Below are 22915 nucleotides of genomic sequence, written 5' to 3'. Positions count from 1 at the left end.
CCCTTCGCCGGAGCAGCGGGCTGTGTGAGGTGTGCCGGGCTCGCTCCCAGCTCGGGCAGCTCTCGGGGTGAATTCCCAGCCCTGGCTGCGTGAATGAGAAACCCAAACCCACCGCTAAATCCCGAACACAGAGTGCTGCAAAGCCAGGGAGGGTTTTCTGTCGTGTTTTATTTTGTGAGGTCAAAGAATAGAATTCGGAGTGCTGTTAGAGAGAGGACGGTACTGAATTAGGTACTGGTTTCATGTGACAGCACCGAGGCTTTAAAAGCACCACCTCTACCCAGAGGTTTGGTTGTAGGATTAGAAGGCAGCAAATGGGAAGGGTGGGCTCGTCAACAATCCAGCCAGGGAGCCTGTGAGAGGCCGTGCTGGCTGAGAAGGCACTCACAGGGCACAGGGACTTCTAAACAGGGAGATTCTGCTGTCACCTCTCCGGGCTGGAAGTGGGCACTGTCAGACTCTAAATTTACTATTCCAGACCATGGACAACAAACCTTTACAGAGATAACCCTACTGACTGCCCCACAGCTGTGGTTATAATCCCCTTTGCTTACAAAAGACTCGAGCTGTGTCTAATGGGCCACATCCTGCAGGACTTGCATTCCCCAAACTTCCACCTCCTCCAGCACAGGTGAGTTCCCCAGCAAGCTCCAGATCTTGACCCAAACTGACATGGAGCTAGAGGAAAGCTTTTCCATTACATTTGAATATTTTTTCACACAGCATTCAAGTAACTTTCTCCCCAGAAAGGGGAAGGGATGTGGCTTTCCCCACGGGATGTTCTCTGTCAGTAATTTGGTTCAGACACATCTGTGACTGGGAACCCATAGATTTGGGTCTCCCAGGCTGAGAGCTGCTCCACAAAGCCCCGGTGTGGTCTCATGTTCATTTTGCATTTCAGAAGGTATTTCCAAGCTCTCTGTAAACAGAAGGAAAGAAAAGAAGTGTTAGGAATTGAACAGAAAGTGACTCTTGGGCATTTTCACAAGGCAGCTACACTTCAGTCAACACAGCTTTGTATTTGCTCCCTGTGCTGGACAGGAACCTGCAGAGAGGAGTTTGGTACCAAAGTGGGGATAGGCTGGATCCAGATGTGGACCTGAGAGAACCCTGTCCCCTTCATGCTCTGCTCTCCTGGACAGGAGGACAGCTCAGGCTGTTTTCACTATTGAGTGTTATTCTACTCTGATGGAGCAGTGCAATCCTGGATTTTCTACCCTAAAATGCTGTTCCTCCCACAGATGATGAGCAGAGCAGTGAAGTATCAGCCATAAAGGTTATAAAGCAATGAAGGTTATCATGTTTTTGGATCGGTGTGATCTGATGTGGCAGAGCAGTTATGACCTCGCAGTTAACCCACTGTATTAATTACAGCCATCTTAATTATTTGTTAGCTCCAAGTAATCACTAAGAAACTCTGACACACACAGGGCAGATCCACCAGCATTACTGCAGCTCCCTCCCTGGGTTTTCCTGTCAGTGCTCATCTTCCTGCTTGTAAAAGAGTTTGCCCCCTGCACTTGGAGGGTTGCTTAAGGGAATTAAGACCAAAGGTCAGCAGATAGTGCTCCATTGGTTTGTTTTTCTAATCTTGCTGATTCTGGAGGCTCTGAGGCTGATATTCCAATATTTACTCCTCTGGGTTCACAGTGTGGGTGTCTCTGGTTCCCCTGGACTCAACAGAACTACTCACATATTGCTTACTAATAGAATCAGGGGCTGCACATCCCACCTCTGCCTTATTTTTGCCTTTTTGGAAGCTTTTAAAGATCTTTGCCTGGATTGGCTGGAGGATCACACGGGAATCTGTTGCACTGCTTTTGTCTGCAAGAAACAAACTTGTTTCTTTCCCAGGGTAATCCCTCAGGAAAGCTTTGCCCAGCCAACAGTGGGAAAGCACTGCCCTGTCAATATTTTCTCTCTTTTTTTTTTTTTCCTTTTTTTTTTTTGGCATTTAGTAAAATGCTGAGACCAACCGGTTGATGTCAACTGAGAGGAATGGCAAGGCTCAGGCTTTGACTTTTGCACTGCCATTGGAAGCACATTCTGTGATTCAGTGAGTGAGTGGCTGATATCAGCCTGCAGGAGCAATCACATCCCTGTTAGTGCAGGGACTGAACCCTGTCTGAGCCCTGCTGGCACCCTCAGCCTCTAATTACCCACTGGCACACAGCCATGGAAAGAGCTTTCCTCTTATGTTGGACATGTTTGCACAAAATCAGTCATCTTATCAGATACAGACACAGCTTTAGTGAAGTTTGGCTCAATCCCTTCAAGCTCCCAAACTTTCCAAACAAGGGTGAGGTTTTTAAGGAGATGCTGGTCAGCTGCCCTGTTAGGAAGTACCAGGAGATGCTGCCTGTGTGTTGTATGCAAAGGGAGAAAGACCTGGCACCAGGGGAGAGGCCACCAGGCTCTTGCACAGCCAGGCCATCCCCAGCCATCCTTCATTAATTTCTTTCATTATTCAGAGCTATGGAATAGCCTGTACTGGCCATCTGACCTGTACATCCCTCCTGGGCAAGTATTATCCCATTGCAGATTTCTGTACAGGAGTGTCTATGGGAGGGGATTGCTTCTGGAGGAATAAAAAAGGATTTTTTAAGAAGTCAGTACTGAAGTCAATGGTAAATGAGAGCCCTGCAAACACTGGGTTCAAAATTTATCTAACACCATGGAATTAAGAGATAGGATTAATTGCAGTAGCTTCCACTCTTTCCCTCAAATCCAGAAGATAAATACCATGTTCTGTATCCACAGCTTTGCTTTGCTAGACCTTTAGTTAAGTAGGGAAAACAAAAATATCACAAGTTCTAGAGTAAGGGCTCACAGGTCCAAAATCACACCTAATCCACCTCCTTAAAGGTCTAAAGAAGATGCAATCTCAAATCATATAATCAGTTGCATCATCAGGTGGATATTGTGCATGAAATCACAGAGAATGTCTTATTACCACAGTGACGGGGCTTCAGAAAGAGAAATGAAGTGCAGAGCCAGTTTCAGTGGGACTGTGGCAGTGACATACCTGCAGGGAAAAGCGGCAGGAGTGCATCAGATAGGCCATGGTGGCTGTGCTGCTGCGGCTGATCCCCAGGCTGGAGAACACCAGCACTGCTCCCACATCCAGCTGAGCATCTGAGGCAAGAAATGCCAATCACAGAGCAGTGAGCTGGGAAATGGAGCTTCCCGTGGCAGAGTCAAGCACTAATTTGGTGACAGCTGACAGGGGGGCTGCAGCCTGAGAGACAGGAGCCCTCAGGAGCCCTGACAGCAGCAGATGGGCACTGCCAGCTCCCATTTCTGTAAGCATTTGCCTTTCTTTAAAATCTACAGTTAAAACACGGCCTTGAAGAGCAGCACCAATGAGAACAACCAGCCAATGCTTCCTTACACATCAGTGTCACCTTCACATCAGGGATCTGAGAAGTGGTCTTTCATGACCTATCAGCTGTGGTCAGCATCACAAACTCTCCCAGACAGGTCTAAAGGTATTGAAATTTTATTTTGCCTGGAAGGTTGCATATTTAATTAATAACTTTTTAATTCTTTTTCTCTCTCTCTCTAGACGGAATGATGGTTTTAAAATATTAGCAACTGAACTCCAGAATTCATAGAGCAAAACCTTTTCTTTTAGTGCTGTCAAGATGTTTTGTTTGTTCTTTTTTCCCCAAGCACGAAGCCAGCATTTTAAAACTCATTTCTATAGTGAGATACTACTTCTATCCTAAGATCTGGGTAGAACTGGCCTCACTCCAAAATACACCTGGCATGAGGACATGCACACTCCTCTTGGAGCATGTGGAGGGCTTGAGTCTTGTGTTCTGGTTTGAGTAATCTGCTCTCCACTGCCAAATACACAGTTCCACTATCAGGTAAACAGTGGAACACTTCCACAAGTGCACCTAATAGACTCTTGCAGTTCGGTTTGGAAACAGCCACAAACCATGTGTGATGTCAGAAGGAAACTTCTGAAATACTACTGGGAAAAAGCATGAGGCACAATGAAAGGCAAGTAACTGAATGTCAACATTCAGGTGCACCAAATAATGAAATTCAGTTCAGGACTACAAAATTATATCCTCAAATGTTGTTTCTTTGTGTGCAGTTGTCATGTCTGATATTGTACTTGGATTAAGCTCTGTGGGGACAGGGTGGTCTTTTGCTACTGGCTCTGTTCAGCACAGCTCAGCAGGGCCTTGGTCTGTGGCAGATGTTATCGATTTGATAAGCACAATAAAAGATAACGACATGGTTGGACAGCATCAGCATGGAGCTGCAGGCATTGAGCTGCAGAGTGTGTTTTCTCCCGCCCTATCTGATGTAATCAGTGGAAGGCAGGTTCATGCTGTCCAACCTGAAAGTCTTCCTGGGCCCTACAGTGGCTCTGCACTGCAAATCACAAAGATTATCAATGCCTCGTGCTGAGTTCTCTAATGTGTGTCACACTCTGCTTCAAATAAAGCTCTGGTGGCTGAAGATTTGGGTTGGTGAGAGTCAAAGGGTTCTTGCAAAGGAGTAAGAGGGAATACTATGAAGCCCTGGTAGATTCCCTGCTGCAAAGCCTTTTCAGATTGGTTGGAAAGCTCCCTGTTTGATTAACAAACAAGTGTGAGGTATCCTTTAAAGTGAGCAGGGACATCAGAGTCAGATGCCCTGTAAAATCTCCTCTCTGTCCATCAGGCTGGTTAGTGAGGCAGCTCTGGTATCCATCGGGGTGTGGGCTTGCTTACCCTCCTGTATGGGCTTCCTGACACTCCCATCTAATATCCTACAGTAAGCAAGGGCTCAGGAATTCCAGATCAGGATCCACTCACCTATGAAATGAGAAATGGTGGGGAAGGAAGAAAAAAGATCTGCTTCAAGTGAATCGGGAACAGATATATGGAGGGATTTACCTTCTTCTGCAAACCTGGAAAAAGAGCACACAGACCACATGGAGCAGAGAAGCCAAGGAGGCAAGCATTTTGTTTGCTGTTACACGTGTGAGTTTATCATCATCATTGTCATCATTGTGATAAAGGATTTATTATGGTGAGGCACAGAGATGTTTGTAACACAGAACCAGTTTAATCACTGATTTTCTATTTCAATGGTATCAGTATTGATGCCTTAACCTACAGATGGATGACCTACAGAGAGACAAATGAAAACAGATGAACTGAAAGCAGATGTGCTTTCACAGAGAGTGTGTTGGCTGTTTTGTGGAGCCCTCCAGTTCACGTGGTTTTCTACAGCAGCATCTCATCCCTCCACAGACTCAGAACTCATGGGGCAAAAAATTGGTGAGGAATTTCCAAAATGTGGAAGCACATCATGTAGAGGGCACAGGAATATTACCCACAGTGCAGAGACATTCCTCTGGAGCCAAAGGCATGAGAAATGTCTGCTGGTGCACATGTCCTGGGGTGGGTAACTGGATTTCTTACTTTGTTTGGGTCACCACCTTCAGAAATGCCACTGAATTTTTCACTGTGTGAAATTGCATTTCCAGCAAGGAAGGAAGACCAAAAATGTGACATATTGGTGACTCAGGTTTTACAGATGTGTTGGTAAGATTTTGCTCTGAAAGCTATTTAGAGATACAGGTTTTTCCTGAAGAGTGGTGGTATGTGATAGACTTGAAATAACAAGGGCTTCCCAGTCCTCCTCTTACCCAATTCACCTGTGGAGTGGTCAAGGGCTGCAGGACTGTGTTGCTGTTGTGCCAACTCTGGAGCAGAAATTAGAAAACTGACCATGAAATGGCACTGGAATCTGCACAGAGGTTTCCTTGGAAGGCCACAGGCACTGACTCCTCTGCCAATAAACTCTGTGTCACCTCATTTTTTCACATCATAGACACTGGTGAGGGTGATCCTTGAACAGTTTAACTTACAGTGTTACAGGCTGTTCAGAGACGTTGACCAGTGCTTTAATCCTCAGATCTTTCTGAATTTGTTTGTCACTACCCTGCTTGAAATTGCCCATATATAGCTTTGCAGGCAGTATTTCTACAGGGTATGGCTGGAAGGTGTCTAGTTCCTGCCGGAAAGAAACCACAGGCTCAGGTTAGAGAGTGTCTTTGCTCCCATTAGCTCGATAAGTTCTTAAACAGAAGTCATGTGAAGAGTTGAACAGGTACTTAGTCAGCTGCCCATGACATATTTTAGTGTAATGATTCATTCAATCACCTGGATTTGCTGTATTTTGAAGTCTTTGCTAGTTTTACTGAGAATAATTAACAGCCTCGCTGTTGTTGTGGCATTAACTTGAAGCAAATCCCAACTAAACAGGAGGTGGAATACATTCTTTCCTTTGTCTGGAGGGGCTGCAGCACGACAGAGTCATTTGATGTTCTCCCTGGTTGCTGTTTGCAAGGCTAAATGAAATCATCTGCCACCTGCAGAGCTGCAGGTGCCCTGGAGTGGCACAGCACAAATCTGCAGCTGCATCCAGAGTCGGCAGCGTGGAGGCTGAGGAGGAAAACACACAAGCAGGCAACAGTGCCTCACATCCCTAAGGGGATGTGCCTTGGATACTGCTCCAGGAGCACAAAGGAGGAGTCTAACAATTTAAAGCTGAAATTGAGAGGAAAGGAGGTGCCTGTGTCCAGCTGAGTCTGAGGGGGAAGCTCAGCAGTGAATTACCCTTCACAGGGCAGCACAAAGTGAATCGATTTTCTGATTTTCTGATTTTCTCTCCTGTGCTGTAGCATCCACAGGTTAGCACTGTGTCATGGGCTATTTCCTGGGAACCAGAAGGGAACAATGTGAACAAAATACACCTTGGAATGAAATGCTCTGTTGTCCAGCATCTTCTTAACCTGCCCTGCCTGTCCTAAATGTGCAATAAAGGGTAATTGTTTCTCATAAACCAAATAGATTGATGTTTATAGGTGAAACCAAGCAATCAGGACACAGTGTTTGAGTGGATGGCTGTTTTCTTCCAGTGCCTATTGAAAGAAGGCACTTGTGACCCTTCCTGATGAAAAGACATGGATCACAGTGCTTGGTAGGAATTGTACTTCTGTTTGAAAACATTTGCTGTGTACTATGCCAGATAACCACGTGTGAGAGAGCAGCCTGCTTTCTGTCATCATTTGCTACTGTTTGTTCAGTTATCTGTACTCTCCATAGGCCAGTTTTGGGGTTATCAGGGGAACATTCCCAGTTTGTTTCCATGACCTTCCTTTCAGGCAATAGAAGAGGAAGAAGTGTGGCTGTAAAAGAATCAGTGGTGAGACTCAGAACAAGCATAGTAACTCCAATTAATTCCTTTGTCTGAAATTACTGTGATACCAGGTTTGCAACACCATCTGACCTGAATTCACCAGCCATCAGCAGTTGAATATTAATGTCATCTATTTGGAAATTAGTCTCATCTCACCTGAGGCATCCACAATGTCTTGTGGCTCTTCAGGAAATGGTAACAAGCTGAAAAACGCCTGTACCCTCCCTTCAGGAGGAGCACGGGATGGCGGGTGAACTGCTCCAAGTTTCTGGCATGGAGGAGGGCATCTCCTTCCCCAGCATCTAAAGAGATCAAAGAGCTATTTGCTTGGGCAGGTTCAGTGTCTCCATCTCCCTCCCTGACATCCACAGCAAATCCCTTTTCATTCCATCTAATACTCTGGAGAAAACTGTTAAAAGCTCGACTTATTATTTATTTTTTTGCTGCAGGTCAGTTATAGGGGATGCTGCTTTTCCCCTCTCATCCTGATCTTTTATTCCTCTCCTGATTTCTTTTCTAGGACCAGATTTCTTTTCCTCTCCCCATTTTTCTTTGGGAAATGCTTGTAATAACTTCTCATAATAGGGAAGTTTTATTAATTCAAATTTAATAATCTTAGTTTTATGGAGGCCCTTTTCTTTAGTCTGCTTTAGGCAAACAGGGGAAAAAAGGAAGTGTCTTAATTAAATTCTTCACAAATGTTTTAAACACTCCCCTTAGTGAAGCAGATTATGTGAGATGGCTGCTCCTCCTCCTCCCAAGGAATCCATCCTGCTTCCCTCTAGCTATGTCTGCTTTAGAAACAGATCAGCACAATAGAAACCCAGTTCTGATTCTTCACACCTTCCCTCTACTGCCTCACCACTGAGCATTTAGGAACCTGCTTGCTATATTCATTCCCCTTACACCTCCACTATTTTTTCTTTAAAAAGTGATGTAAATCTTTGCTAAAACTCCTGTAGCCTTTGTAAATCTCAAACAAACAGAAGTGGTTCTGCTCACAGCAGAACTCCTTGCCAAAGGATGTGTGAAAACCAAACACTTCTATGGGTCAAGGAAAACTGAACAATGCCATGGAAAAGTTTCCAGTACTTCACATTTCTTGGTGAACTCCATCAAATCACCACCTCCATTAAAGGTAAATCTTTTTAAATATCATGAAGTGAAAGCCTTTTGTGACCCTCAAAGAAGGAAGTACTCACCCTGGGAACACATGGAATATGAGCTGCTGATTTTGGTCTCTGAAGCAGTGCTGCTCCCTGAAAGGCAATCATTGGACAAGCCAAATCTCAGGGAAATGTGGCAAAAAAAAGAACCCATTCCCCACATGCAACAAGGAGCTTCAGAGGATCATCCACAGATGGGAAACCAGGGCTGCCAGGATGCTTTGAAATAAAACCTGGATTTTTGAAGCCTGAGAACATACACAACACAGTGAAACAACAGAGGCAGAGCACAGTTTTTCACATCAAACTGGGAACATTTACATCTCTTCCAACAAGCTCATAAAATTAAATGAGGAATGGGAAGAATCTCTATCCAGCAGTGACTGACATGGGTCACACGTACCTGTTTCTTCCTCCTCCTCCTCCTGATAGTCAGTGGAACCCAAAAAGCCAGTGTCATTGTCATACACCACACAGAATCTGACGTAGCCCAGCTCCTTGGGATTCGGGATCACATACTCCCCCGCAGGACTCTACCAAAATCACAGAGCAATTCCATCAGGAGCCCGGCTCCTCTCTTCTCTGGTGGCATCAACACTCCTGACATCTTGCAAGTTACAACTCTCTAGCTACGTGTTGGGTTAGTACGTGTGGGTGGACACGGCACTGCCAGCCCCGGTTAGGAGTCAGGAATGATGCAAATCCATCTGATTGCTCCACCAGCGGCAGCGGTGCAGATGCCAGCGCTGTCCTTGTGAGGCAATGCTGCGCTGTGAGATCTTGTGCAATGTTTTTCCTGATATTCAGCTCCTGTGTGCCAATCCTTCGGGCTGCTGGAGCCACCTTTGCTTTGTGACAGAATACATCCCCCCAGTGGCGGCCGCGGGGCACGGCCGAGGCAGGGCAGGGGCTGGGACATTTCCCATGGGTTTCAAACCACTTTGGGCTTCTTGCTAACTGCTAAATCCGGGCATGGTGCACACAAACAGCAATCCCCTCACCAGTTCAATCCTTTGGGCTGTAATAATGTGGCTGTCATCGAATTCACACTTAGAACGGGCATCTGAAAAAAAAACAAACACCAAGACACAGCAATTGGCTTTTAAAGGTGGAATCCTCTTTGTGTTTTGTCAGTGGGAATTCAGGTGTCACTCAGAGAAAGAGATGTGGAAATGTGGCACTTGGGGATATGGTTTAGGGGTGGTTTTAGTGTTGCAGGGTCAGCTGTTGGACTGGATGAACTTGAAGGTCTTTTTCAACTTTGATGATTCTGTGATTTGTTTTTTTAGAAACTGAGGCCTTCTGGTGTGGGTATAACAAAGTCCAGGGTTGATGTGAGTCTGTGTGTAACACCAAGTGATAACCAGCAGTGTTAGTCCTGACCCAAGTGTGCTCCTGCAGCATTGCCAGACTCAGTCCTGTGTTCTGCCCTGTGCCTGCTCTGACCTGCCCAGCAGCTCTGCCTCTGCTGCTCCAGAGCTGGGGAGAGGGGCACTGGAAAGACCCCAACCCCATTCCCAAACTGGCTAACTCCCTCACCAAAACATTTAATGACATTGCAATGTCAGGCACCCTTCTGGGGGTATTGGCAGTATGCAAAATGGAAGTGGTTATCAGGAATCTTTGTGTAGTGGTTGAGAAATCTAGTCCAGTTCTAAACCTCTGGGAGCAGCAGGGGAGAGTGTGTATCCATGGGACTGATGAGAGCAGGGAGAGCTGAGCATGAGGAAAGCCAAAGCAGCACCAGCTCACAGCACCTGAAATGGGATGGGAGGAAGGTCCCTAGTGCCAGGCCCCAGAAATGACGAGAAGTGATGTGTGTGCTCTTCCCTGTTGGCTCAGGCTATCTGCCCGGGCTGGGCACATTGCCTGGCTGCAGGCAGGGGCAGAAGAAGCAGGTGGGGAAGCAGCAGACAGGGCAAAGACAGGTAGGGACAGGGAGGGGCATGCCCAAGCGGGAGGAGGCACTGGGACAGGCAGAGGCAGGGCAGCAGCAGGGACAGGCAGGGACAGAAGAAGCAGGCTGGGGAAACGGCAGGCAGGAACAGGGACAGGGGCAGGCAGGGACAGGCCTGTGCCGCGGCCTCACCCAGCAGGCACAGGTAGTTGGGCTCCGTCAGCCGCGATCTCCACCGGTACTGGTTGATGATGTTGTAGAGGTGTCGGGGCTCGCAGAACATCACCCCCGCCATCCCCCATCCGCCCGGCTGTCGCCGACTATCGCGACACCACGCTCCCCCCTCCCCGCCCGGCCGCAGGCAGCGACGCCCGCCGGTCTCCAAGGTTACCGCAGGCGGGGTCTCGCGAGACTTTCCCCCGCCCCCTTCCCGCCGCGGGCGGCAGTCTCGCGAGAGCGGCGGGCGGGGCCGCGCAGGCGCCGCGCGGGCCCTGGAGGTCGTTGGAGTCACCGCTCGCGCCGCCGCCGCCGCTCGCGCCGCCGTGCCCGCCGTGCCCGCCATGCTGTCCCGCCTCAGCACCGCCACCGCCCTGCGCCGCGGCATCGCCACCTCCGCACAGGTACAGCGCCCGCGAGCCGGCCCCGCGCTTCCTCCTCCGTTCTGGGGCCGCTGCGGAGCTCGGGGGGAAGGCGGGGAGGAGCCCCGGTGCTGCTCGGTGAGGGGGCTGTGGAGCACAGGCGCTGCCCGGTGAAGGGGTGCAGGGCGGGGATGCAGGTCTGGTTGTTCTCCGTTCTGGGCCTGCAGGGCCGGCGTTGGACGTAGATCCTCCTCCGGGGCTGCGGGGCTCGGGGGGAACGCAGGCCCTCGGTGAGGGGCTGCGGGGCCGGGAAGCAGCCCCGGTGCCCCTCGGCTGTGGAACCCTGAGTCTCCTCGGTGAGGGGCTGCGGGGCCGGGAAGCAGCCCCGGTGCCCCTCGGCTGTGGAACCCTGAGTCTCCTCGGTGAGGGGCTGCGGGGCCGGGAAGGAGCCCCGGTGCCCCTCGGCTGTGGAACCCTGAGTCTCCTCGGTGAGGGGCTGCGGGGTCGGGAAGCAGCCCCGGTGCCCCTCGGCTGTGGAACCCTGAGTCTCCTCGGTGAGGGGCTGCGGGGCCGGGAAGCAGCCCCGGTGCCCCTCGGCTGTGGAACCCTGAGTCTCCTCGGTGAGGGGCTGCGGGGCCGGGAAGCAGCCCCGGTGCCCCTCGGCTGTGGAACCCTGAGTCTCCTCGGTGAGGGGCTGCGGGGCCGGGAAGGAGCCCGGGGCCTCCATGAGGGGACTGTGGAGCCCGGGAGCTCCGCAGTGAGGGGCTGCAGGGCTCGGGTGTAGCCTAGAACTCCTCGCAGCGGGGCTGGGAGCGTGTGCCGGTGCCTCGGGCGGGGAGAGGGCGCGGGGAGGTTGCGGAGCGTGGCTCGGGGGTCTCGGTGCTGGGTGTGCCGGGCCGGGCCCGGTGGCAACGCCGTGGCCCTGCGGGTCTCGGCCCGGCAGCTCCCACCGTACTGCAGCTAGGCTGCGAGTGTGATAATCCTGTATGAACTTCCTCTCTCTGACGGTGTGCAGAGGGTGATGGGTTTGCTGCTTCCTCCTTCCACTGCAAAAATGCCCCTGCGTTCGGGAGGTGTTAAGAACAAAAGCTGGTGGTTGGTTTAGCAGTAATCCTTCGTGTGCCAAAATCCACTGTGCTGGCTCCAGACCACTGCTGCTGTGGCTGCACGGGTAGAGACCGACTTCTGTCCAGTGATAATAGACCCGGTGTGATGTCAAAGACTGATTATTGCAGCTGCAAATATGTATTGTAGAGGAGAACTTTGTCGAAGTCTTTTCATGGAAACTATTCATTAGCAGTGAGATTTTGACCCCACAGTGTCAGCTCGGTCACAGATGGGGCTCAGCAGTGACTCATGCCAGACTTTGCTTCCTCTTATAGAGTTTTAGGCAAAATTATATTTGTCACCATAGCAAGAAAACTGGGCTGAGGTTTATCTTGTCTGGTTCTTGTGTAGATTATTTCCTGTCATAGCACAGTAATTAAGCTGTTCATGAGGGGACGTGGAGGTATTATGGTTTTTATCTGGTAAGATTGTGATAAAGAATGGCTTTCTCAGCAGTAATTGCTCGTTACATCTCCACAGTAGTTCTCCATCACTTTGGCAGTGTTGCACTCTAGAGTTTTTCTGGACCCTGGAAGGAGCTTTCCTCTTGTGGAGCAGCACTTTGCAAGCAGGCATTTGTGAGAGAAATTACACCCTGCCAGTCAGTACCTGAGTGAGGATAAAACTGAACCATGGGGCAACCAAGCACAGTTGATTTTACTTGATTCTCAACCACATGATCAAAGCTGGAAAGTGTTGTCCCTTAATATTCTCAGCCCTCAATCTGCAGGTGCTATTTTGGATTTATATCAGGTGTAAACATTTTCTTCACATATATGCAACAGTTATTACATTTCTTGTGGTCCATTAAATGTATTGATTTGCCAAAATGGAAGGCATATTTTTTGATACTGGCAACGTAAACTGGAAAAACTACAAACCAGATTGACTCTAAATCAGGCCTGGGCCCATAGAGTGGCAGGTATTAGTCTCAGGCAGGCATTTCTCTTGGGAGAAGGGTGATCCCTTGTGTTCCTTTGCCCTAGCCTTGCTTCCCTTTTGAGCTTCAAATCACAGGTAACCATTTCCTCCAACTTGTCCTACCAATAAACCGGAAGGATCTCTGGGGGGCTGCTGTGAGGGTAATTTTCTGTAGGCTCAGACTATCGAGTTTGCACAGTGCTTGGTAAAAAAATGAGAAGCAGAACTAAAAGTAAAGAAAGAGTGGTGAAATCCCCAGGGTCACTGCTGGGGGGGGTGACTGCCAGAACAGCTCTACAACGTGTTTGTTGTCTGTTTTGCACAGAACAATGCCAAGGTGGCAGTGCTGGGGGCCTCGGGGGGCATTGGGCAGCCCCTGTCCCTGCTGCTGAAGAACAGCCCTCTGGTGAGCAAGCTCAGCCTCTACGACATCGCTCACACTCCAGGCGTGGCAGCCGACCTCAGCCACATCGAGACCAAAGCCAATGTCAAAGGTACCCTGGGAATGGCCTCAGTTCCAAAGGGATCCTCCCAGAGGGGTGGCTCTGCCCCTGAATGCCCATTGCTTGTAGGGGAAAGCTTCATCCACTGATCCTGAAGCCTAGTATCAATTTAAGTAGCTTTTTCCTCAAGCAGTGAATGATTAATTAAGGTTTAGCTGATTAGATTGACGTGTATGGAGATAAATAAGGGCTGTGGTTGCATTGTTGAAGGGAAATTTGTGACATCTGGCAGGAAACATTCGGTGAAATTATCTCAGAGTGCTGAATTTAAAAGTTTTACTAGGTTTAACACTCCCTGGGTGTCCACATGAATTCCATGTGCTTCTTTTCTCTTAGATTCTGATGAAATCAAACCTTAATCTGCTCATCTTTCTTTTATCTGAAGATCACCAAAAGGTGACATTTTACATGAATGTGCCAGTCAGCAGTTCTTTGGGAGCACTGACTCTAGTGCCAAGGCTTTTGGAGAGTAAATACACATAGCAGGAGGAACTAAGAGTTTGGAAACAGGTGAATGTGAGATTCTCCCCACTCTCGTTCTGTAATTTTTTAAACAAGGATAAAACATCAAATGGTATCCATCCATAATTGTGTTCCTTTGCTTTTCAACATTACGTCTAAATTGGAGGTTAATTTTTTAAAAAATACTTGTATGCCTCTGGGCATGATTTTATACTTCAAAGTGTCAGCTATTTAATAACTGTCAAAAACCTAATGCCTGAATGTCTTCCATTTCAGGCTTCATGGGACCTGAGCAGTTGCCAGAATGTCTGAAGGGCTGTGATGTTGTTGTTATTCCAGCAGGAGTCCCAAGAAAACCAGGTAGGTTCTTTGTTGGAAAGCCCCAGGTCTGTTCTGAAGTGCATCTCTGCAGTTCTGCTGCTCAGAGCTGTGTCTGTTGGGGTGTAAGTGGTCTGTTCATGCCCCTGCCCCAGAGCTCCTTGTGGTATCAGGCAGCTCATTCAGCCTCTCTTGCACTGTCCCTTCTGGGCTAAACTGATTTCTGGAGTTCCCACTCAGGCCTGAGCTGCAAAGGCTTTTCATCCAAGTGATTCTAGACCTCCCTTAGTGTTTCTTGTCCTAGATCAATGCTCAAGGAATAAAAGCTGGTTCTTTGTTTCATTTCTCAGCAGAAGAGAAATAACCCATTTTCTTTTGTGTCAGTTGTACAGCAACTTCTTGGGGCATCTCCAAATAAATGCTGTTAAGCCTTCCTAGAATGTTACTGACTGCTCCATTTCCACTCTGTTTTCCAATATCCTATTAGGGACATAACAAAATTCTAGGCTTTAATGCCTAGCTCTTCCTAAATCTTCATTTTTCATGGTTAAAGTAGTTGCTGCAATAGAAATGTGGGATGGCATTTACACAACCAGCAATATTTTGCACACAGCAGTTGTCATTTAAACTGTAGTTGTGGAAGTGACTTAAAAGAGGGAGGAGAATTCATCTTGCTGCTCTGAGCACCACTGGTATGGGTTGTGTGGTCGCAGTGTTCTTCATGCAGCCTCAGTGAAGTGGGTTCTGAAATGGACAGTTGGGCTGGTTGCTCCTGGAAAGGGCTGATCTCTTTATTGGTGAGAGGAGTTACCTGTGGAGCCAATTCATTACTGCAAGTGGAGAATTTGTTCTTAATCTGTGAAACCAGAAGCTGATGTGTGTCTGTGCAGAGCAGAATATTGGATTTTGATTGGATTTTGCTGTGTTTTAGGTATGACTCGTGACGACCTGTTCAACACCAATGCCAGCATTGTTGCCTCTTTGACAACTGCCTGTGCAAAGCACTGTCCAGAAGCCATGATCTGTATTATTTCTAACCCAGTAAGTGTTTTCTGAAGACCTTGGAATGTAGAGGAAAAACCTCACCAAATTCAGATACTAGAGTATACCAAATACTAGAGTAATCCAAATTCTTACTATTTTTGACCAGTATCTTTAAAGTCTGCAGTGTATTTGCAGAAAAGCCTGGTTCTACTAACCCATTTTTCTTGCCTGTATTTAATTCAGAGAAAACTTGGATGTAAAAGTGCTTAATATCTCCAAGTCTGTGTGACTGGTTATAATGCAAGCTGGTGTATTAGCTGGGATAAAAACCTTAGCTCACTAAGGGAGGAGCCTTTGTAATGGAAATGAACAAATTTATTGTCTTAATGGTTATTTAAAATTAATGATTTTTATTCCTGCCTGACTGTAAATTGCTCTTCAATTTAGACATTAAGGTAATTGGCTACAGTTGATTCCAAATTGTAAGTATAGTTCAGGTTGTTAATTGGCCTGTTAAGTTCATGAATTGTCTTCATTATTAAACTGCTTTTAATCAGTGCTTGCTTCTTCTTGCTTGTAGGTAAATTCAACCATCCCAATAACTTCAGAAGTCTTCAAGAAGCACGGTGTGTATAATCCCAACAAAATCTTTGGTGTTACAACACTGGACATCGTCAGAGCGAATACTTTTGTGGCTGAACTAAAGGCAGGTCATGGTTAACGTGCAGGGGGAGGGATACTGCCTGCTTTGATCATCAGAGCTATAAAGAAGTGCTTCCAAAATCACTGCAGAGAGCCAAAGGAGTTCAGATATCTGTGCAGCTAGAGGCAAAGCAATGATTCCCTGTCTCCCTTATTTAGAGGAGCCTGAAGATAAGGTTTCTTGCAAAATGTGGTTCAAGAGACTTTGACCTTTCCTTTTCATAGCTGTGTCCTGCAAGTGAGCTGCGTGTTGGCCTTAATTCCTTTGGCATTCCCAACCCTGCCTTGCAACCAGAGGAGAGGGTTGAGTTGTGGTGTGTTTGCAAGTCAAACTGTGCGGTGTGTCACAGGATACTCTGCAAAGTATCAGGAGCTGTAACAGGTTACTGCTCTTAATAGCCCTGGTGGTGTTTATGTTGTGTTGCTCTTTATCCAACCCTGCAGTAATAATATCCTGTCACTGTATGAAGTGATCAGAGTAACCCAGAGTTCCGCTCTGTAGATGTGGCTTTGTCCCTGGAGTGCAGCTGCCTCTGGAACTCCTGCCCTGTGTGTTCTGATATCCAGGGCAGAGAGTGAAGTCACTTGTTTTTCTTGTTCATGTGCTTCAGAAGCTGGAAAGTTTCATGTTTCCTTTAGGGTTTGGATCCAGCTCGAGTAACTGTTCCGGTTATTGGTGGCCATGCTGGGAAGACCATCATCCCTCTGATCTCTCAGGTGAGTCAGGGTGACAGGTGTGTGTGGCAGCACACTCATCAGCATGTTAGGGTTGATATCAAGTGCCTTTGTGATGGCAGGAAATGTACTAGGATAGAGCACAGAGAGTCTTCCCTGCTCTCATGGCTGCTTTCCTTCTGGGATGGGGTGCAGGATGGGGTGGAAGGCAACAATCTAAATCTGAAACCCTCTGGGCAGTAATTCCAGCTTTCCTCTAAAGGAGTTTGGGATAAGAACTACTGACGGGTAGTGTGGGTGTTTAGGTGTCCTGGCACTGTTTGTGACAGGTATCTCATGACAGGAATACCTGGCTTCAGCAGAAAAATTGAATTGATTTTGCCATGATGGACTGGAAACCCCACTTGAGGCTCAAGCATTGAAAGGCACAGCTCAGGCTGTGCAGGGAGGCCTGTTCCAGCCATGACTGGCAGTCTGGCCCTTCAGCCAGGCCGAAATGCAGTTCTAAAGCAGGTGCAGTCTCATGGGGAGATGCTGGGATGTGGCCAAGGAGCACTCTGTAACAAAGGGAGAAAAGCTGTGCCCTAAGTGGGGAATAAAGTATCCTTTACAGAAGGATTTTCTTGGGAATAAGAGCAAGGGCTTTGGAGCAGCTGAATGCAGAGTGGTGCTTTAGTTAAACAGTCCTTTGGGACAGACACAACTGTGCTTAAGCTACTGGTGTAGCTGTATCTAAAGGTTCAGTGATTTCCTGAATACTGCTGGAAACTGGATCTTTCATAAGGCTCGGCTTCCATAATGCCACGGTGACCCAATTACAAGATGACTTTCTGAAATTCCTAAAGCCCGGAGGGTATCTGTAGTGTACAGGACTACACAGTAGTGAGGAGCCATGGCAAGCCCTGGTTTGGCTGTGAAGCTGTGGTTTGTCCCTGAGGAAGCTGGGCATGGCTGGGTTCCTGTTCCCAGCCATGCAGTAACCCCAGCTCTGATGACTTTGGTCATTGGTCAGTGTCACACAAGCTGTGAGCTGGGGAAACCCATTTTGCCCAGTTGAGAACTGTTGGTAACAACTGCAGTGGTACAAAAAATATTGTGTGCTTTATGCTGAATCTGAAGGGGTTCTGGTATTGGTATTAAATTCTTTTTTCCGGTGCAGTGCACACCAAAAGTGGAGTTTCCTCAGGATCAGCTGGAGAAGCTTACAGCAAGAATTCAAGAAGCTGGGACTGAAGTTGTCCAAGCTAAAGCAGGAGCAGGTGGGTTCTTGAGTAAAGCTCCCAAGTAATTCTTGTTGACTGTCTGTAGGGCTGCACTCCTCTGCAGTTTAATCTTATTTACAGGCTATGAACTGCTGGTTGTCAATCTCACTGCTCTCCTCTGTCAGCTGCTGCCTGGGCTGTGCTACTAGAAACAGCTCAGTATGTAAGACTAAATATTATCTGATCCCACACCTCCTATGGCTTTAAAAGAATCTTCTCTGTCAAATTAAGCTGTTTCTTTTATAAATCTGGTCAATTAAATACGTGTAGCTGGCCAAAAGCTGCTGCTTTATCTAACCGGCCATGAGGTTGAAGTCAATGACACTGCATTGTTACTGCTCTGACAACACACTGGTATGGAAACCTTTGATGCTAAAGGAAGTATCAAATTTCAATGTGATCTGTTCTGAAAGTGGTTTAACTCTTGCAGGATCTGCCACCTTGTCTATGGCCTATGCTGGTGCTCGATTTGTGTTCTCCCTGTTGGATGCCATGAGTGGAAAGCAGGGGGTTGTTGAATGTGCCTTTGTTCGATCAGACGTGACAGAGGTCCCATACTTCTCTACACCTCTGCAACTGGGGGTATGTACTTATACAGCCTTATAAACAGCAGCTACTGGTTGTGTCACGTGGGTTTTACTCAGTGGTTTCAGTTTAGCTGAGTGCCTGCTATTGCTGGAGTTAGCAGCTGAGTGTGCCTTTAAGAGTCTGCAGTATTTGGGTGTGGTACTTAGGCACATAGCTCAGCTTGACAAGGATGCTGCTGCTTTTATCTGCTCTTAGACTGCAGGTCACTGAGTAACCAGAGGTTCAGACTTGGCTTAAGAGGTCACATTTGCCTCAAGTCAGGCCTGTTTACTCTGGGCTTTCATATGATTAAACAGAGTCAGCAATCCTGTCTCCTCAGCTTGATCTGCTACAAGCAAATCCTCAGAAACTGAGGCACATGGGGAGCTGCAGCATGGATTAGGATTAATAGCTTGTTTTCAGGACCTCTGCTGAACTCTGAAAGCAGTGTTCCTTTTGTCACCCATACCCTGGGGGAGTGGAAAACTGATGCTGCAGCCCTGTCATGGCTGCTGGGATGCAAAGGGTGGTGTTTGCTGTCTTAGGGGCAGGCTGGTGAGGGGATGGAAGCAGGGGGATATTAAGGGGGAATGTAGACATCTTGAACACCTGGGAGTGCCACTCTGAGGCAGTTTGAGATGGCAAGCAGAGGGCATTCACCAGAGGAGATCCTCTTGCCAGATGGCGGGTGTGGAGTTAGGAAGGATCAGTTGGTGTCAGTCTCCTCTTGAAGGAGCTGCTGGGTTGGCTTCTGGTTTCACACATGTGAACAGTGAATGAGAAGTTTGTCAGGGCTCTAGAAGTTGTCACAGATAGTAAGAGGCTTCTTTCCAGGACGCACAGGGTTGGCAGACTAGAGATGACACAGGTGCCAGGCTGGGTCTCTGTCTGAACTGGATAATAATTAGTCAGAGCTGTTAAGCTACTCTTTAGGTCATTCAATGAATGGTTAATCCTTAAATCCTCTTTCCCTCAGAAAAAAGGAATTGAGAAGAACCTAGGCCTTGGCAAGCTCTCCCCCTTTGAAGAGAAGATGGTTGCTGCAGCCATGTCTGAGCTGAAGGGTTCTATTAAGAAAGGAGAGGAATTCGCAAAGAACTTCAAGTGAAGACTTGACAACGGAGAGGAATTAACTTCCTTAATTTATTAAGGCATCATGTCACTTTTCGACTTCTGATTCAAAGCTCATGCTTTGGTTGAAGTCTGTCTGTATTAGCTTGATGCTTGTTGCCAGTGCAGAGTCTAATCATCAATAAAACAGCCTCATTTTTTCAGTGTACTATGTGGAGTTGTCCTGATGTGCTTGTCCTTTGCAAGGTGGAGGCTGTAGGTCTCCAAGAGGGCATTGGTTTCAGCAGGGATGAAACAGCCTTGGAAAGGGGGGGAACTGATCACTCCCAACTCTGCTGCTGCCTGGGTTTGGGCTCCTTGTTCAGCACAGCCACTGGGAACCAGGTGTGACCAGATCAAGATGGGTATAGGGGCTGCACAAGAGAAAACTGAGTGAAATGATCCAAAAGGTGTTTTTTCAGGAGGTGGCATTACCTCTGTTACCTTGTGTTACCTTAATCTCTTACGTAATTTGATTTTAAAGGAGTTAGTGAAAGAGCACAGCGTTTGAAACGTCAGTCCTGCACTAAGACAATAATTAAACTGCTGAGAGCCACTTCTTTCTAGTTAGGAACAAAAGCCTTGATTTAGCATCTCCATAAATTTCCCTTACATTCATCCTCTTGTGAATATAAAAATAAATGTCTGCAAGAAGATGGTGATGACAAGTTCTGTTGCTGACTTCTTTGAAGGTAAGCTTTAATGAAGGAAGCTATTAATTCACGCTTCCTCCGTGCTCTGCGCTGCTTACGCTGTTGCTTTGAATTGCTCTCATCCGTGTAGGTTGAATTCTAAGTTGAACAGACTTTATTTTGATGAGTGAAGGAAAAGCCAAAGCCCAGCACCTCTGGAAGAACTGAGGTGAATGTTGGTTTGAGCCAGAGAATATGGGGTAGTTGCTTACAAGATACCTAAAAGTCATAGATACTTTTTGATCACTGTCTTTTATCTTCCTCTAGTGTATTTTTTTTTTTGAGCTCTCTTAACTGGGTTTAATTTTTTTGATTTTAATTAGTTCATCATTCTGTACCAGATCACACAGTTGTGACTGTTGTAGATGCATGGAGAGTAGAGTGCCTGGTTCTTTTCCTGCCCTGTGGAAGATGTGGGCAAGGAGGACAGCAAGCACAGACCTTGTCACTCCTCTGCAGAAATCCAGCATGTTAAAAGCTTGGTTTCTTTACAGGAATAGTAATGAAATAGAAGCGTTGGCAGTCATTACTCAGCAGGCTTGGAACAAAGTAATTATTAGGTGGTATTAATAGAATTAAAGATTGTGTTGGAGGGGGGCAGGGGAGGATGTCGGAACTGGAGGACACTGAGGAGTGACAGGCCAGACCTGGTAAATGTGGCAGAGAATGTTCCAAACAATAAATGGGAAGCATGTGGCAGACTTCTAACTGGGTGTAGGGGTCTTGCAGGCCTGTCAGCAATTTCAAACCTGAAATAGGCAGCACAGAGTGTTAAAAGCAGTGTGTGTGCACCTGTAGAGGTGTGTGTCCAGTCTGGGTGCCCAGGTGGTCCAGGGCCACTGCTCCACGAGACTGCAGGGAAAGCCTTGCCTTGCAACCAGCAGGACAGGGAGCACACGATTGTTCCAGTCCTGCTATTTTTAATACAGCAGATAAAGCAGATTTCTGAGCATTGGAGACTTTTCAGAACTTGAGGTTCATCGTGTGGCTTAGGTTATTCAATCTTTTCTTGTGTCAGCAGTCCAAACCCAGCAAAGTCTGGGGGAATTGCATGGACAAGCAGAAAGCTGTGTTTGTACCAGTAGGGACTCGGGGGCAGCATGGGCAAATGGAGCTGAGGTGGAAGAGGATTATGTCTCAGCACCTGCTGACTTTTAGGTTCTCCAAGGTCTCCTTCGAATCTCCTGAATGTTAACAAAGTCCCTGCACTGTTTGGATTTTGGGGTTGTTTCTTCTCCCCAGTCCCATGCTGCATTTTTGGAGTTGCAGCTATTCCCTGTGCTGGAAATCTGCTCCCTTTTTGGAAAGGAGAGGGGACACCCTTTTGTGAGCTTTCTGCCATGAAGTCAGAGGCCAGAAGGACACTGGCTAAAGGTGAGAAACGGGCTTGTGTCAGTGTTCCCTGCTCAGTCACTGTGCTGTCCCTGTGGCTGAGCAGTGCTGTGGTGAGTAACAATCCCTCTGGATACTGGAGATGGTTTGTAAAGGTGTGGGTCATCCCACCCCTTCTCTCTGAGCAGGTTCCCTGGAGGAGGAAGGGATCCTGGGGCGTATCCCTCTCTGGGAGGAGTAGGAATCAGCTGGGTGTACCCAGATAAGCCAACACTCTGTCCTGGAAGCTGTTTCCTGGTGCTGTGGCTCTGAGACATGAGGCCTTCAACCTCTCTCCTCTAAGTTCTGCAGCGGGGCTGCCCTGCTGAGTCACAGCACTCGTTCCAGTGCTGGCAGCCTTTGTGTTAACCTCCTGTGGAGGGGAGTGACCAGGTCTGGAGGAGGTGAAAAACCTGCCCTGTGCAGGTCTCTTGGGTTTCATCTTTTTTACTGAGCAGACTTTTTCCTTGATGGTCTCTAAGCACTTCTTCCCCTGCAGCATCATTTCTGCACATGGAGCCGCCACCTCCTCGGGCAGCCCAGCCCCACACCGGAGCACAGATGTCAAGAGACAGAGGAGATGTGTGTGAAGAGTAATAAATAAAGATTCTCCAGATGGCCATATGTCAGGTCACTCGAGCCCACCTGCTGCTCCTGTCCTGCTGCAGCAGCATGTTAAATGCAGGAAAGGATAGAACAAGGAGAAAAGCAAATGCTGAATGGTGTAACTCAGGCCTCATCCTGATCATCGTTGTCCTGGGGGGCTTCAGGTGGGATGACCACAGGAGCTGGCTGGCAGATCTGTGTCTGTTATTCCTGGGAAATCTGTTTTTCCTTCCTGGCTCAGTGCAAGGGCCGGTGCTTTGGTGTGGGGGTACAGACCTCCCACCCTGAGCCCCAGCTCCCCCCGGGGGGCTCTGGGTGCTGAGAGCTGCCAGCAGCCACTTTCCTTGGGCTAAGGCTGGTACAGCTGCAGCAGGCGTGGCTGAGCCTGAGGACATCCATGGCATTTCAGTGATATTTAGGAGAAGCAGAAGAAAGAACAACAGTTTAGTGCAGCCTCTGCCTTGCCAAAGCTGGCTGACTTCCCAGCTCCAGCAAAAGAGCAAGACTGGAAGGACTGAAGGGGCTGGAGGTACTTCAGAAAGGTGCCAGGTAACTATTGCCCTCTCTCAGGAGCCCATCTCCAAAATGCACAATCTCCAGTGATTTCTCCCCACAAAAGCTGCCAGGATAGAGATGTTGCTGCCCTTTTCCTCCCCTGGGCAGCCCAGCATGTGCACCACCAACCCTGGGGTACCCGGTACTCAGCCTCACATTACAGGGGCTGGCAGTTCAGAGCAGACAGCGCATCCTCTGCCCAGGAATGGGGAAAGGAGAGGTGGAAATAC

General features: G+C 47.9%; 2 protein-coding genes and 1 long non-coding RNA gene across 5 annotated transcripts in view; 1 reads left to right on the top strand and 2 right to left on the bottom strand.

Annotated features, from left to right (window-relative positions):
• The window catches only part of LOC137485672 (uncharacterized), a 161039-nt gene that overhangs the window by 42887 nt on the left and 95237 nt on the right, over nt 1-22915 (bottom strand). The gene's annotated exons all lie outside the window — the stretch shown is intronic.
• STYXL1 (serine/threonine/tyrosine interacting like 1) lies at nt 152-10673 on the bottom strand. 3 transcript variants are annotated; one of them, XM_068210272.1, is made up of 9 exons: nt 10465-10673; nt 9377-9438; nt 8779-8908; nt 8412-8468; nt 7366-7511; nt 5876-6021; nt 4815-4909; nt 3026-3135; nt 152-919 (listed from the first exon to the last, which is right to left on the bottom strand). In XM_068210272.1, exons 1-9 carry the CDS (start codon nt 10565-10567, stop codon nt 788-790), a joined length of 981 nt encoding a protein of 326 aa, XP_068066373.1. In that variant the 5' UTR covers nt 10568-10673; the 3' UTR covers nt 152-787. The 3 variants fall into 3 exon arrangements, with proteins under 3 accessions (XP_068066373.1, XP_068066372.1, XP_068066374.1); XM_068210271.1 differs by having other exon boundaries at nt 8773-8908; nt 10465-10625; XM_068210273.1 differs by lacking the exon at nt 3026-3135 and having other exon boundaries at nt 8773-8908; nt 10465-10625.
• MDH2 (malate dehydrogenase 2) lies at nt 10729-19630 on the top strand. The gene is made up of 9 exons (XM_068210292.1): nt 10729-10892; nt 13204-13372; nt 14120-14203; nt 15093-15202; nt 15726-15851; nt 16487-16564; nt 17682-17781; nt 18215-18366; nt 19328-19630. Exons 1-9 carry the CDS (start codon nt 10833-10835, stop codon nt 19457-19459), a joined length of 1011 nt encoding a protein of 336 aa, XP_068066393.1. The 5' UTR covers nt 10729-10832; the 3' UTR covers nt 19460-19630.

Source organism: Anomalospiza imberbis, chromosome 20, assembly GCF_031753505.1.
Source record: "Anomalospiza imberbis isolate Cuckoo-Finch-1a 21T00152 chromosome 20, ASM3175350v1, whole genome shotgun sequence".
NCBI lineage: Eukaryota > Metazoa > Chordata > Aves > Passeriformes > Viduidae > Anomalospiza > Anomalospiza imberbis.
This window is presented reverse-complemented; position numbering and strand designations above follow the sequence as displayed.